Source organism: Larus michahellis, chromosome 3, assembly GCF_964199755.1.
Source record: "Larus michahellis chromosome 3, bLarMic1.1, whole genome shotgun sequence".
Lineage (NCBI taxonomy): Eukaryota > Metazoa > Chordata > Aves > Charadriiformes > Laridae > Larus > Larus michahellis.
This window is the reverse complement of record NC_133898.1, coordinates 5,268,915-5,283,216: the sequence shown is the minus strand read 5'-3', so window position 1 is coordinate 5,283,216 and position 14,302 is coordinate 5,268,915. Positions and strand designations below refer to the sequence as shown.

At 37.0% G+C, this 14,302-nt stretch overlaps 1 protein-coding gene across 9 annotated transcripts in view; it reads right to left on the bottom strand.

The window, feature by feature from the left end:
• KIF16B (kinesin family member 16B) overlaps nt 1–14,302 on the bottom strand; it is a 139,713-nt gene that overhangs the window by 51,996 nt on the left and 73,415 nt on the right. For 3 of the 9 annotated variants that reach the window (XR_012585903.1, XM_074578426.1, XM_074578430.1), the window contains 6 exons: nt 11,381–11,413; nt 10,955–11,008; nt 7,996–9,351; nt 4,485–4,655; nt 3,534–3,639; nt 2,926–2,976 (listed from right to left, as the gene is read on the bottom strand). Coding sequence is in view for 6 of the 9 variants with exons in the window: in XM_074578426.1 (XP_074434527.1) it covers nt 2,926–2,976; nt 3,534–3,639; nt 4,485–4,655; nt 7,996–9,351; nt 10,955–11,008; nt 11,381–11,413 (1,771 nt within the window). In the remaining 3 variants the exon portion in view is untranslated. The remainder of the gene's footprint in view (nt 1–2,925; nt 2,977–3,533; nt 3,640–4,484; nt 4,656–7,995; nt 9,352–10,954; nt 11,009–11,380; nt 11,414–14,302) is intronic. The other 6 variants (XR_012585904.1, XM_074578427.1, XR_012585905.1 and 3 more) reach the window with 3 other exon arrangements.

Here is a 14,302-nt window from a genome sequence, read left to right as displayed (position 1 = left end):
GATATCATTCAAACTGTACAACTGGAGGCTGTCAGATTGTAATTGTTGGCACGAAGCATCGAAAAAGTAAGTTGCAGGATAAAAGACAATACACTCCCTTAAGAGTCCTATATGAGTAGTTGTAAGAACAAGAGCTCTATACACGGTCTGCTTAGCACAGTCTACTTTCACCGAGGTATACAGCAGTACATGAGTGTCACCTAATGAAGGTTTAATACCTCCCATATTTTCATGGAGTAAGTAAACCAGATCAGCTAATTCAGTTCTAAATTTACAGGACAACCGTATTCCGTTTGATAAAACTAAGTCATCTACTTCTGATGTCCAGTCAAGAGAAATCTGCATCAAATCATCTTTCAAGAGCTGGTGATTTAAATAAACAGCATCATCCGTTGTAGAAATCAAAATGTTCATTATATCATGGCAAATTCTTTGAGTGAAGTGCTTGTTATAGGTAAATATTGTGAGTAAACCATCTTCAGCAGAACACAGAAGACTAATATTCTGTCCAGCGAAGCCGACTTGAATCTCCTTTATAGTGATGATGGGAACCTCATGAAACATTGCCAAGGAACTCTGGCAGACATCTTGTTCAACTGAAGAAACAACGACATACAGAATGGAGCTGAACAACAGCAAGCAAGCAGGTTGTGGATCAGGTTTTTTGCAATTGCCAACAGCGAGCCAGTATATACCTTTCAACTCCTCCATTCTAACACAAATTTGAGGTAAGGCACGGGTCAAAAATTCCAGCACTCTTTCCAAAGAACAGAGCTGAAGCTTCAAGAAGATATCAGGAAAGTGCACAAATTTCTGTCTTAACACAAGATTGTTTTCCAGCTCTTCTTTTTTACAACAGCACGCAAAGCCTTCAGAGGGCTTTCTTGCATAGGCATCAGAGATTCCTGTGCTTACACACATCGTGATGGCCTCTTGCACAGGGGATTCAGGCTGAATGACATTTTCAGTATGAGCTTTGGCATCATCGGTAGGGTGGGTCATATCTTGATTCATATCTGACTTGAAGAATACATTTACTTGCAAGTTTCTTACAAACGGTAGATTTTTTATTAATGATACCGCTTGTGCGTATTTCTCGTTTCCATCACACAAACTTCCCAGCTCCTTAATTTGTTTAGAAAACACCATAGTGTTGGGCAGATGACTACTGGTAACTTTGTAAAGACAGGAAAGCTTACTGAAAAGATAGCCCAAACCATAGGTGTGCTCTGGGCTCGCATCAGAATGAGAAGCTATTGACTTAAAAGAAATCAGACCAGAGGCTTTTTGTGTCGGAAGCTGAGAATTACTAGACTGGTCTTCGATTGTCGGGTGCAGTGTGTTAAATGGGCTATTTTCTTTACAAGTTATTATTTCAGAATGTACGTTAGACTGAGAAAAGAGAAGGCACGATGTGTTGTTAAAGCCATCCTGCTCATTAGCACCCATTAAGGATCCTACAGGAGACAGCTGTTTCAAGTGGGAACAATCAGATTCAGTTCTTGAGCTGTCACAATCCTGAGAAGTCATTATTTTATTGTCAAAATGATTGAAATTTTTAACCTTGCAGAGTGAATAAGCCACGTTATTTAAGTCATGACTTCGTAAAGAAGTAGATAAAACATTCTGAAAAGGAACATTCTTACTCTTTAAAGTATTAGTATTTTTGGAGTGAATTAAACTACTTTCAATGTCACAACGACAAGCAAAGCTCTCCTGGTCTGAATTACTCCTTTCATTCTCAAGTGCCTTCTCTGATGTAAAAGGAGAGGAGATTCTTCCAGAACTGGAAAATAATTCCCACATCTCTGTATATTCCTTCTGTCTTTTATGGCCTCTTACTTCTGCATTTTCTCCACACAACTCAGAAGCACAACTGCCATCTTTAGACATAAATGGAAAGCCATCAGGTGGCTGCCACTGTTGACTTTTCTGTTAAAAATTTCAAAAGAAGAAAATAGAAGCATCTTTTAAAAAAATCTTCTGATTTGAACATATCTTAAATTGAGGATTGGTTTTTGATTCGGTTTATATAATCATTCAAAATCGGTACAATCATTGTACAATCTCTCAAAATTAGAGAGAGAGAGAATCCAACAGAATTGATTGAGGTCTGATTCAGGAATGGTTGATCTTCCCAGCCCACCACTGCTTTTCCTTTGTACAGTATCCATTTCACTTCCTTTATATTTGCTTTACTTGAAAACGACAGGGAAGTCAAAGGGCGATGCAGAAATTTTAAGCCCTTTCTTAGTTTTCCACACATGCACAGAAAAAAATATCCTCTGCTATTGAAGATAGTGTAAAAATTCCAGTTTAAAAATAACAGTGCAAAAGTCCAAAAAAGTCCAAATCAGAGATTTGGATCTTAGGAGGCTGCAGCCCTCCTACTATTATGGTTTAAACCCAAGACAGGTAAATAACCATGTTTCGAGCAATAGTTAGGCAACCAAATACGGTGAGAGGTCTAAGCCTCAGCTTGAAAATACACGTACAAATCCTTCGTGACAAAAGCAAATTTGCCTGATGCTGCCGCTAATATTAGAGACACCCTTACAGTAGCGAGGTCATTGGGAGTCACAAATGGGAAGTGGTATCCTGAATTCAGACAATCTCTCCTCATGAAACGCTTTCATCCTCTAAAAATCAGGAAAGGGATACTGTTCCAAACTAAGAATCATGACAGAACAAGGAAGAAACATCCACAATAACACCACACCTTTCAAATAAGGAAAAAGCTATGCCCAATCTGAAAAAAAAAAAATCACTTTAATTCCAGCTGGCAAAATACATTGCTGTCTCGATTAGCCATTAATCTTGCTGTGAATTCAGAGTTCTAATTATGCAGCTAAACATTAAGAAATTTAATTACAGGCTATGCCATAATTTAAGACAACCGTTTCATTGTGACAAATTATGACCTACCTCATACTTCAGCTTGCGTTGAACAGTGCCATTACTGAGCCTCTCATTATCCTAAGAACAAAAAAGGTACACGTGATTATTACAAAGAGTGCCTTTCTTGTATAAGTTCATTTAAAAGTATTTCTAGGAAGAGACGTTCTTTTTAATAGCCCAAAATAACTGTTTTCTTACTGATATTTATTAAACCACTGGCCTAGAAGTCAATCAACCCAGTATTTGAATGAATTAGAACACCAGTTTTTAAATGAGCATTTGTTTGCAAGTATAAACAATTGCTGTTCCTCTGAACAGAATTTTATCAATGTATTTTACAGACATGAAATTAAGATTTTTACTTTATCTGTAAGCTTCCTATTTCATTTATACACTTTTCCCTGCAAAAAAAAAAAAAAAAAAAAGGAATACAAGATAAAACAGCCACTGGGGGGAAAAAAAAAAAAAAAGATGAGCAAAATCTAAAACTGATATCCCTGATTTATTGTTTAATGTTTTGGTAAATTAAAATTAAGTAAATATAGGAAAACATGAAAATTATTGAACAACAAAACCAAATCAGTTGTTGCACATGGCGCATTGAAGGTCAGGATTTCCTACCCATCTCTGCTCACCTTTAAACTTTCGGTAGACCAGGACAGGCTAACATCATTCTCCTCAGCTTTATGATGAATATTCTGCAGCCTTCTCTGCACTTCTTGCTCAATAAAGGCATTTATCCTTCAAGATATAGAAGAGTTTAAAAAAGTAGACTCTTAGATAAAAATCAAGACAGGCTAAAAGGCTCTTTGAAACGCTTATGAGCTTTAAGTACTGCACAACTCTTAACTGGCAGGCTTAATGTTAGACCAGTTTTATCGCTCCTTAAGGAACCTGGACTTTTGAGCAAGTGTTCATTTAACAGGCAAAGGTTAACAATTTGTTATCGCAATTAGACAATTTAATGGAGCACAGGTTAAGCCACTGCTATGTGTACAGCTCTATGTACAAGCGGCCCTGAGAGATGAAGAAGAACTAGAAGGCCGGGGTTGCATCTTTAGTTACTTAATGATTCACTTTTATCACTTTTGCAATATCGGCAACTCGGGCTAACAAAGGTTTGGTCTTCAAACGTTCCAAGAGTTGATACTAACAATTGCATGTATAAACGTGAACAGAGAGGAAATAGATTTTAAGTGATACCAGGCAGCTGCCCTATTAAAAAAGGCTTAAGACAATTCAATTTCCCTTGTTGCTTTAAGTGTTTTCCTTTAAATATTAATATTTATGTATTAAAGCAACACCATATAGACAAGTAACTGTAAACACAAAACCAATTTAAATACATTTAAGCCTACAGTTTCACACCTGTATTCTAAAACAAACCGCACAGGAGCAACAGATTAGCCTCTTGGTTATTTCGAGTGAAATACAGCAAATTAATTTTATTTCCAGACTATTCTTTAAGTACAATTACAGTATTTAATTAGAATCCAACCCTGGCAGAACAATCTTTCAAAATATTTCTCCTCTAAAGCTACTGTTTGCATTCCTATCAAAACATTGCAGAAATGCAGGCTACCTACCTATCATCAACCAGCGGAGCGGCGGGTGGCTGGGGCTTTGTTGGGCTGGTAGGGGAAGCCGTATGGGAGAGTCTCTCTTCCAAAGTTCCGTGATTTCCTTTCTGACCACCATCACCCTCGTAAATTTTTTGTTTCAGCTGCTGAATTTCCTGGTCCAGGCTATAAAGAGATCTTAAAATATAATTCACTTTGTTTTAAGAGTACCACTGATTCCCATTGTTCTTATGGGAAGCACTGTACTTACACTGGCATACACATATGTAAGATCATATGTATTAAAGTTTATTATAATACAAAAATCATAATTGTTCTTTAAGCATATTTAGATAGAAAAATAGAGACAGCTCAAAAAACACATTACAGCAGCAGTCTGAAGTTAAATAAAACAACTTCAATGATTTCCAATGCAAAAGGTATCTAACTCGGCACATTAAATATTAATTCGTAAGACTTAACCTGTCTATTAGGATCACTTGACTAAGCTTTCCTCATTACAGAACTCTATCAATGACCTCAGTTATTAGCTTCCAGTATAAAGTAAATGAATAAAGGGAGGGGGGAAACTAAAAATGTAAAATGCAGCACCAATCCAAAAAAACACGAAGACGATATAAAACAGTGATGAATGATGTGGCAAAATGTATCTATAAGACAATCTTTAAATTACGTACTATGCATATAAATCTCATTTTCCAGTTATTCCTTTTGTCCACAAATACATTTTTGGAAATTTACTTACAAAATAAAACACCTAATATCGATTTTATATATACCTAATAAATCGTCTTTTGAAATGGAAACCTCCTCACTTTCTTTAACGAATACATTTAATACTATCCAGATTTATGCACAGAACAGAATATGCAGAACACTATTCACTTGTAAAGTAGCTGAGATTAGATTAGTAACACAGTAATAATCTTCCCCATTTCCATTACAACTTTTGTCTCTAAAGGTAATTGTTTTCTAAAGGTTGCTTGAAAATTAAAGAATAAAAGCAAAGAAGTTCCTGCAAAAGCAGGGGAAACTATGCAAAGTTGGGATTTTACCACTTATCCTACAATTGCATATATCTAAATTGAAGTACAATGCTACAACTGCTTTATTCCATCCTGGAGGTCAAACCAGAAAATTAAAGAGATGAGGAATGGCGAGGCTTAGACTGGAGTAAAGCAGGCTGACTTGTTACTTCATTTTTAGAGTACTTTTTGCAGCCCTGCCAGAAGCCATCTGTTTCTTTTGATTAGCAGCAAAACAATCTTGCATCCTGAGGGAAAGCGGATGGGAGCTGTCTGATGGGTATAGGAGAGTGTTTGCATCTATGGAAAATCAATTTAACCACAAAAAAAAGTCAGGATTACATTAAAGGAACAAAGCTTATCTCTTGATTTGTAAACATCCCGCTATCAAGCCATATCACTTCCTATAGCTATAAATGTATCCAGCTGCGGGATGCATCCACCAGTAAGTACACGAAACTGCACCTTGCCACTCACGAGCGATACGTCCCGTCATCGCAAAGATGACTCTAAAGTTGCTTTATGTTCATTCTATTGCCACAAAGCTCTGCCAGTAAAGACAAAATGCGTATGCATTATTCCGGTATAAGTTCACTTCAAATTATCGTTTTAGGGGTCATTCCTGTAGGTGAAAGACTTTGAGCTAATGTATTGTTCAAACTGGAAAAAAACATTTTATCCAGTTATGATGGACTTCCGCTCATACACAGAGCATTTTAAGTGAATATTTACAGAGTTAACATTGATCTGAACCAGAACATATCATCATATAATGGTATCTAGATAACCAATAAGAAACATAGACAATTCATATGGTTACTATAGCGCCCAAGATATTGTGTACTGCAAAGTGTAAACTCAAACACAGGAGCAATAAGTAGCCCAAGACATTTAACATACTATCGTGTATCTTGAGATTTTCTTCTGCTGCAACATTCATAAAAACATTCTGAACTGAATTATTCAGGCCCCTGGGCCATGCACTGAAAGACTTCAAAGTTTTATTTAGCTTGTGCAAAAGGACTTTAAAGTAAACAAGAAAAAAAAAAACAACAGACCTTTTCACTTCTTTGATATCTTTTCCAAACCTCAGTCTTCCAGCTGACAACATATTTTTTCACTTATCACACAACCCAGCAATCTCTTGAGGGCTAACTAAGCTGTCTGTTTTTGTGGAACCTCCAGTTGTTTATAGCAGACTTTAGTCAAGCGAGATGCTTAGCATAGAAACCGAGATTTTATGTTCAAGACAATTATGAAAAATAATGGCAATATCCACAACAAAATGATAAATCAGTACTGAGAAATCCTTGACTAAAATCCACACAATGTGGCCCTAAACGTTGAAAAAGTGACCTTTACACGGGATATAGAAAGGAACCATTCTCTTCGGATAATGGTTTAAAAAGAAAAGGATAGAGAAGAGCTCTACAATTTGGCTAGAGGCAAGTTTCTTTCATTAGGTGGTTTTTCTAATCGAGGATCTGTTTGAAGGGCTTACGAAACAAGAGACAGATAATCAGTGCAATATTAAAAAACAAATGACAAATGCTACCTCAAGACACAACCCATCATTGTTTCACCGATAATGACAGGTTTTGAAGCTCTAGTATCAACAAATCAGACAATATGTATAAAAGCGGCAACTCTGCCCTTTTTTCCGTTCTGCGTGGGTTAAATGCATTCATCCCAGTGGATTTTTGCTCAGGTGAAAAATAAAACCAAAGATTTCTTCCTCTTCCACATAGGAAGACCCTTCCTTACCTGAATCACTTTTCTCTGAGCCCCCCATCTTTAGGCTGAATGTTATGCCACCAGATATGTGTATAACTGATGAAATTCCTTCTATCTAAGGGTTTATCATCAATTAGGACTGTATTAAAGCCTCTGTATATTTTCAAATAAGCTTAAAAACGACCATCAAGTTTTACATGGGTATATGGCTACTCTATTTTATTTAGCCCTGAAAGTAACAACAAAAAATCAAACGTTGCACCTGTTTACTTTGAATACCAGATGTGTTCAGGGCATCATCAGCTGAGGCAGAGAGTTGGCAGTCCACTATAACTCTCAGGCTCCAAATCTTGAACAAACATCTAGCTTGTTACCAATACAGCAACAAAACGGTATACATCAATATTTTATGAGGAAAAAAAAGTTGTTAGATGCTACATGTTTTTGTAAGGGTAGAACATAAGGTTGGCTGAGCTTTCTAAACAGGTAAAAAAAAAAAAATTAAGTACTGCAATGGCAAATGTAAATACTATACTGCTGAGGATGGGATAAGTATCCGAACACAACAGATATTAATGAGTGAGCAAGAATCCTTTAAAAAGCCATACAGAGTTTCAGTACTGGGTAAACCAGCTGAGACTCATCAAGAAACTCAAATACTGGGATGCAGAACAAGTCGCTCTCCCAACATCTAAGGTATTACGCGATTCACTTTCTGTGGATAGGTTCTAATAAATGGAAGCTACCACAAGACTTACCGTTCTCGGTCTTGCTCCAGGGCTTTCTGCTCAGCTTCCAGACTAGCCTGCAGACCAGCCTGTTCGCTGCAGCTGTTGTTCAAGGTGGCGAGCTTCTGTTTCTGCTCTTCAATTTCAAAGTCTATCGTTGAACGGCGTTGCAAAGCAGAGTGCCTCCTTTCTAGTTTAGCAACAGCTTGCTCCAGCGCCTCTCTCTGCTGTTTTTCCCTTGATTCAAGGATTTCTTTTTCCTTTTTCCGAACCTTTTCTTCCTGACGAGCTACATTGGCTGTGAATTCAAAGGTTTCTTGAAGCTGCTGCAGCTGATTTGTGCTAGCTCTATACTGGGCAAGCTGCTCTTCTTTTTCTTCTATTTCTTTCTCTATTTGATAGAGAGTGTTATCTAACCCTAACAAGCCTCTATCAAGGATTTCAGAAGCTCTGTGTTTTTCTTCCAGCAGAACTGGCAAATGATTACTCTTCAGGTACTCAAGCTGGCGAACTTTCGATTGGAGCCTGTACTCCACTGGCTTTATCTTGTCAACTTCTTCAGCCTTGAGTACGGCCTCTACAAAGTTTTCATCATCTCTCTTGAGATTTAAGTGTTCTTCATGCGCAAATTTTAAGCGTTCCAGAGCTCTTTTTTCATCTACTATTTCCTTTTCCAGGTGATCCATTTGTTGAACTAAATCTTTTTCCAAAATAGTCAACTGTTCCAGCTGTTTCCTTTTAAACTCTACGAAATTATGCTGTGCTTTTTCTAACTCTTCACAGTTTTCATCACCTTCAGATCGGGCTTCCTTGACTTTCAAAAGAGATTCTCTAATATCTTCAAGATCTCTTTTCTCTTCTTCAACTCTTTGTACGTCCCCTCTCTTCAGGAGCTCTATCATCACCTGCTTCTCTCGAAGCTGCTCTTCTAGGTGAGCCACGAGCATCACCTGCTCCCTTTCTTGTTCTTCAAGTCTCTTTTTTTCTGATTCCAGCTTAATGTACTGTTCATCTTTTTCCTTTTTAAGTTTTTCTAGTTCACGGAAAATCTGCATTTTCTCTGCTTTTTCATTATGATTAAGTTCTTGTAGTCGCTGCAACTCCTCTTTGACCCGGGCAAAAATTTCTTCCTGATGCTTTTTCTTTTGAAGCTCTATCTCCTGTTGTTCCCGTAATCTCTCTTCTTCAAATTTTTCTTTCTCAGCCAGCAAATCCTTTAACCTGCTCTCAATGTGAACACTTCTCCGTTTCAGACTCTCTTCCTGCTTTCGGATTTGCAGCTGTACTATTTCTGTCTCTTTGCGCTGCGACTCTACTTCTTGCTGCATTCTTACAAGTTCTGCTTTGTCAGATCTTTGTTTTTCTTCCATCTCTTCGATTTGTTTCCTACAGTAAAATATTTACATGCAATAATTCCAACCTTTCCCCCCCCCGCCCCCCCGCCAAAACCCAACGTATCCCTTAGAAGTAAAAAAGGTTTGGAGAAGGATTTTGCAGGATTTATCATGGTTTCTTTTTTTAATAGTTTTGCTTTGCCACAGGTTAAGATCTTACATTGCTTGGAAGTGACTCAATCATTGAGACAAATGGTAAAGAGATTCAAATAGCCTATTTCAACATAAAAAGCTGTGGACGTATGAAGTTACAGGAAGACGTGCTGTATAAACACTTATGTTAGTAGAGTATCAGACTGTATTAGTTCTGTCAAATCCAGTACAAATATTGACAGAACACATCCACGCACACAGTGAAGAGTAAATGCATGTATTTTTATATATACATATGTTCTCATATACACAAACTTGTACAAAAGGACTTGATTAAAAATTTGCCTCACCAAATTTAAGCCAAAAGATTATTAAAACAATGTCTTCTTGTTAGGTGAACCCAACTGAATTATTGATAAACAGGATTATAAGATTAGGAACAGACGTATATGAGAGAGAAATTACTTTAAGACAAACTATTATGCCCTGTGCAACCTCTCTTTTAAAGGTTCTAGTGCGTTCCAAATGAGGACAGACTGAGACTTGAAGGTCACCACTACCCTCACAACACAAGCGCCTGAATACACGTAGAGACAGCCTGCAAGTCGGTTGGTTATTTTGCGAGAAGTTAAAGGCAGATAAATTAAAGCACAAGCAAAGCAACTTCCGCACAATCTGAATTCAAATCCTATCAACATAACAAAGAGGATAAATATCAGTGATTCTGCTGCATCATTTTCTGAATAACATCTTCTAACGCTTCCGAGTCTCGGGGTTTCTCTGAGTTAACTTAGTCCAACTATATAAACAGCTCTTTCAAAACGGAGCAAGCGGTCTAAAGCTGAGGTGGCAGAAAGTGTCTTTCAGCTTCTGAATGTAACCAATGCTGTGATCTGCAACAAGGCGAGAGCTATTATTTGTAAATCTCAGCAGGTATCGTGAGCCAGAACAGTCAGCTCAGTTTGCCACCTGACAACAATACTTTCTTTTGTATTTCAAACTCATTTCAAAACGATGTTCTGGTAAGCACGATTGGTACGCCCACACCGGCGCTACAGTTTTATTTAAGACATGCAGAGTTTAAAACGTGAGTTTTTCCAATCAAGATTCAATCCAAAGGCAACTATACCATAAAAAATAAAAAAGATCTGAATAAAGAATGTGATTTGCCATATTTTAAAATAATACCATGAAAATTGAGAGCAAGAGTAATACGTTACATGTGTATAATCTACCCTCCTTGGACCTTTGTGTTTGGTATTTTCTTTGCTAAAGATCAGTTAGCCACAATTCAGCTTGCCTATCTGTTACTAATCCACAAGAATAAACAGTTCAAGAAAATAATGAAAATCTTCAAAGATGAAAAAAAAAATTATTTGTATCAGGATCCTCTGCTTACTGAATAACACCGTGATTCCAAATTAATGATTTAAATGAGTCTACAACACGTATATATATATGTATATATACACACACACGTAAAAGACCATAGAGAATGTTACCTTTTACTTTCTAATTTTTCAAGTTCTTCTCGTTGCTGTCTCTCAAATTCTAGCCTGATTTAAAAAAAAAAAAAGAAAAAAACCACACAACACAATAAAAAGGTTATTATTTCTTGGCTATCACAAAAAATAGGAAGATATGGTGCAATTCAGTGTCTGTTTAGAAGACTAACAATGGTATAAATCAAGAGTTTTATAAAACTACTTTCTACAATAACAGAAAATACTTCCTTCATTAGAGTTACAAATTAGATATCATGCTGTCTGACACGAGTACAAACAGAAAATTAATTGGGGGGGGGGGACAAAAACAAAAACCTATTTAAAAAGTAAAGTTAAACAAAACAGATAAATGATTAGCATAGCCTCTGCAAGTTAACTACATGCAGACATGGCAATCAATACACAGAAATTGAATTTCTCTACCTTAGACAGATTGGTCCTTTTACAGGGAAAAGGCTGCCGCAGGAGGCAGGGGGGAAACAGAGTGATCAATTAAGAAAAGAATTGATAGAAAACCAAACATATTAGTGGTACAGAACATTTTAAAGTCAACAACAGTTTGTTTTGTTAGAGGTTAAATTGGTTAGAATCATAGAACATTTGTCACATTACAACTCGAGAGTAAAATTTAAATAATAATTCTTTCTAAACACGCTTTTCAAATGCCAATGGTCGTTAAAGTGATGCTTTTCTTCTTATGGTTTATTAACTTGGCCACTTCCCTTGAGGGGGGAAAGAACTATGAAACTACACTACAGCTTGCTCGTAGTCCCTTTCTTTTCCCCCCAAGAAACAGAAAAAACCTCAAACATTATTATGATGTCACCAGTGGGGTTGAAAAACCTCAACTTCCTGTGAAGCACAACATTCATTTTTCAAAATAAATATCAAAAAAAGCATAGTGAGCCTACATATGAATGGAGATATTCAACTAAATACAAAAACCATCCAGTTAGTTCAGGCCTGCTACAGCTTAAGGAGTTTGCAGGTTAGTAGACAGTCCATGAACACAGAAAGAATGCGAGACTGCCCCACACGTTCATTTAAAAAATCTGACACGCTACAGGTTAAGATGTCGTGACCACAATTATGTAGACAGTTTGTTTGAAAAATAAGACATTTTTAGTATTTCCTTCTACTAATCATATGAATGCCTACAACAAAAAGGAACTGCCCTTACAAACACCCAAAAAATACAACAATGATCTAACATTTATAAAGCAATTTAAACGAACTTCGATTCCTACATGTTCAACATGCATCTTTCTAACCACTGCGATACTGGAGAAAGACCAGTTTAACAGCTTCCGTTTTTCCTTATTTCTCACAAATTCATTTAAAAAAAAAAAAATACCTTCGACAATGCCTAAGAGATTAGCAAATGTAGATTTTTTTTTTTTATACACAACTCCAGACATCTGGAGCCTTCGTACAAACGTCTCACCAAGAGCCTCTTCACATTTGCATTAAAACTATCTAGGAAGGGCACTTCTGGGCACTATCTCAACACTACAGCACAAGGAGACACGACAAAAATTTAGTATTTTTAATTTTATCATCATTTCTGTAGCAGCAATGCAAAGTTATGCAAAGAGAACAAAAAGCAACCTTAAGGGACCATCAGAAAGGAAAAGCTTAATTTAATGATTATCACGCACTACTTTTTTTTTGTCCCTTTTTTATTTACTTTTTTTAAGCTCTACCTCAAAAGCCCTCGCTTTGGCTGTTGTCTACCTCTGGAATTCATAGCTGTTAGTTATCGCTTTTTAGCTAGGGCTTGGCTGACAAATGCCACTATATTCATCGCTACTTCAGTCCAAAATAATATAGACCCTGGGGAATATAGCTCTGGTCTGTGGAAATGCAGATGTCCGTTGGGCGCTGTCAGATGTAGACCATCTTTGCTTAGACAGCTGGCAAAGATGATTTACAAGTATTCCCATGCTTGGTTAAGCCATAATGAAGTGAAATGTTTCAGATCAGCTAACAAAATGTGCAAAACCCAGAGCAAAAATCTTTTGTTATTTTGACCGTCCTACAAAACACATAATTTGGCAAAGCTATTTTATGTAAGCATAAAAATGGTAACTATCTTTTGATTGAGATCTGATACAAGGAAAACGAGCCATCACAACAATCAGCCTGATGTAAAAACAGGTCAGTGGTGAAAACTCTGTAATTTTCTCTTTAAGAAAGTGTCTCTAATGCTCTTTGACGTTGGTGTCAGGACAATCAGTTTTACCTTACACTGAAATTAAACTGGTGGTGCTCAAAAGGTTGGTCAGGAAGGCGGAATGAACTATGCAGAAGTGGTTCTTTCTTCAATGAAAACGGCTGTTTTCCAAAGTCAAATATGGTTCATCATCAACATCCCCAATCAACAGCTTCCAAACGTTTCATGCATTTTAAACAAGGAAATACCCCTAAGAGAAGGGCTAATGCAGCCTGGTGTTTCACTGCTACGTAGATGCAGTGGTGCCTAAGAAGGTCTGAGCTCCACTGAAGGCTCTCCTACCATGAGCTTATTCACAGCGTCTCTGTTCTCTATCAAAGGCGCTCACACTGCAGCCTTTATTTCTGCAGGGGCAATAATGATGAGTGTCTTCCTTAGCTGGCTGCCTGTTTTCTCCGTATATTTAGGAATTCACCACTTGCGAGACCACTACCTCGGTAATATTTGCTTCAAACTGGTTATGGGCTCAAAGTTATTTCAGGACAGAAGAGAATCCAGGGAGGCAGGACAGGCAGTCAGTGACTGCAGAAACCTTGTTTCTTTAAGAAGCTAGTCATAAAAAAAAAAAAAATATCTCAGCATCACACACAAAAAAAAAAGCACTGTCTATAACAAATCACAGCCAGTTTTACAAAGCACAGATGCAGATGTTTTCCGGTTTAGTCTATCCGTAATAAAAGTCTTTTTCACATAACCTCTACTCCCTTTATTAACGTGAGCACCACTGTGAATAGAAAAAAATATTAGCTTGAAATTAAAAAGAGAGAAACATACAGATATTAAAGACTAGAATATGCTCTTTCTTCTTTTGTGGATCTACCACAAAGGAACTTAATCTGATCAGTGTTGAATTAAATAGTCGCTATTTTCCTGGAAAATGTGGCATATCTAGTGATAAAAGCAGTGTAGATAAGCTGCAGAGAAAGGAAGTCTAGTTCTACTAGCACAGGACTACAATAGCTTAATTTACACAGCAAAAAAGTGCGATCTGGTACTACATCTATTAGGAAAGACTGAGTACTGGCAGGACTACAAAGATGTTACAATGCTGCTCAGTAGCCCAATTTATGAGATTAATTAAAAAAAAAAAAGAAAACAACAAAAAAACAAAC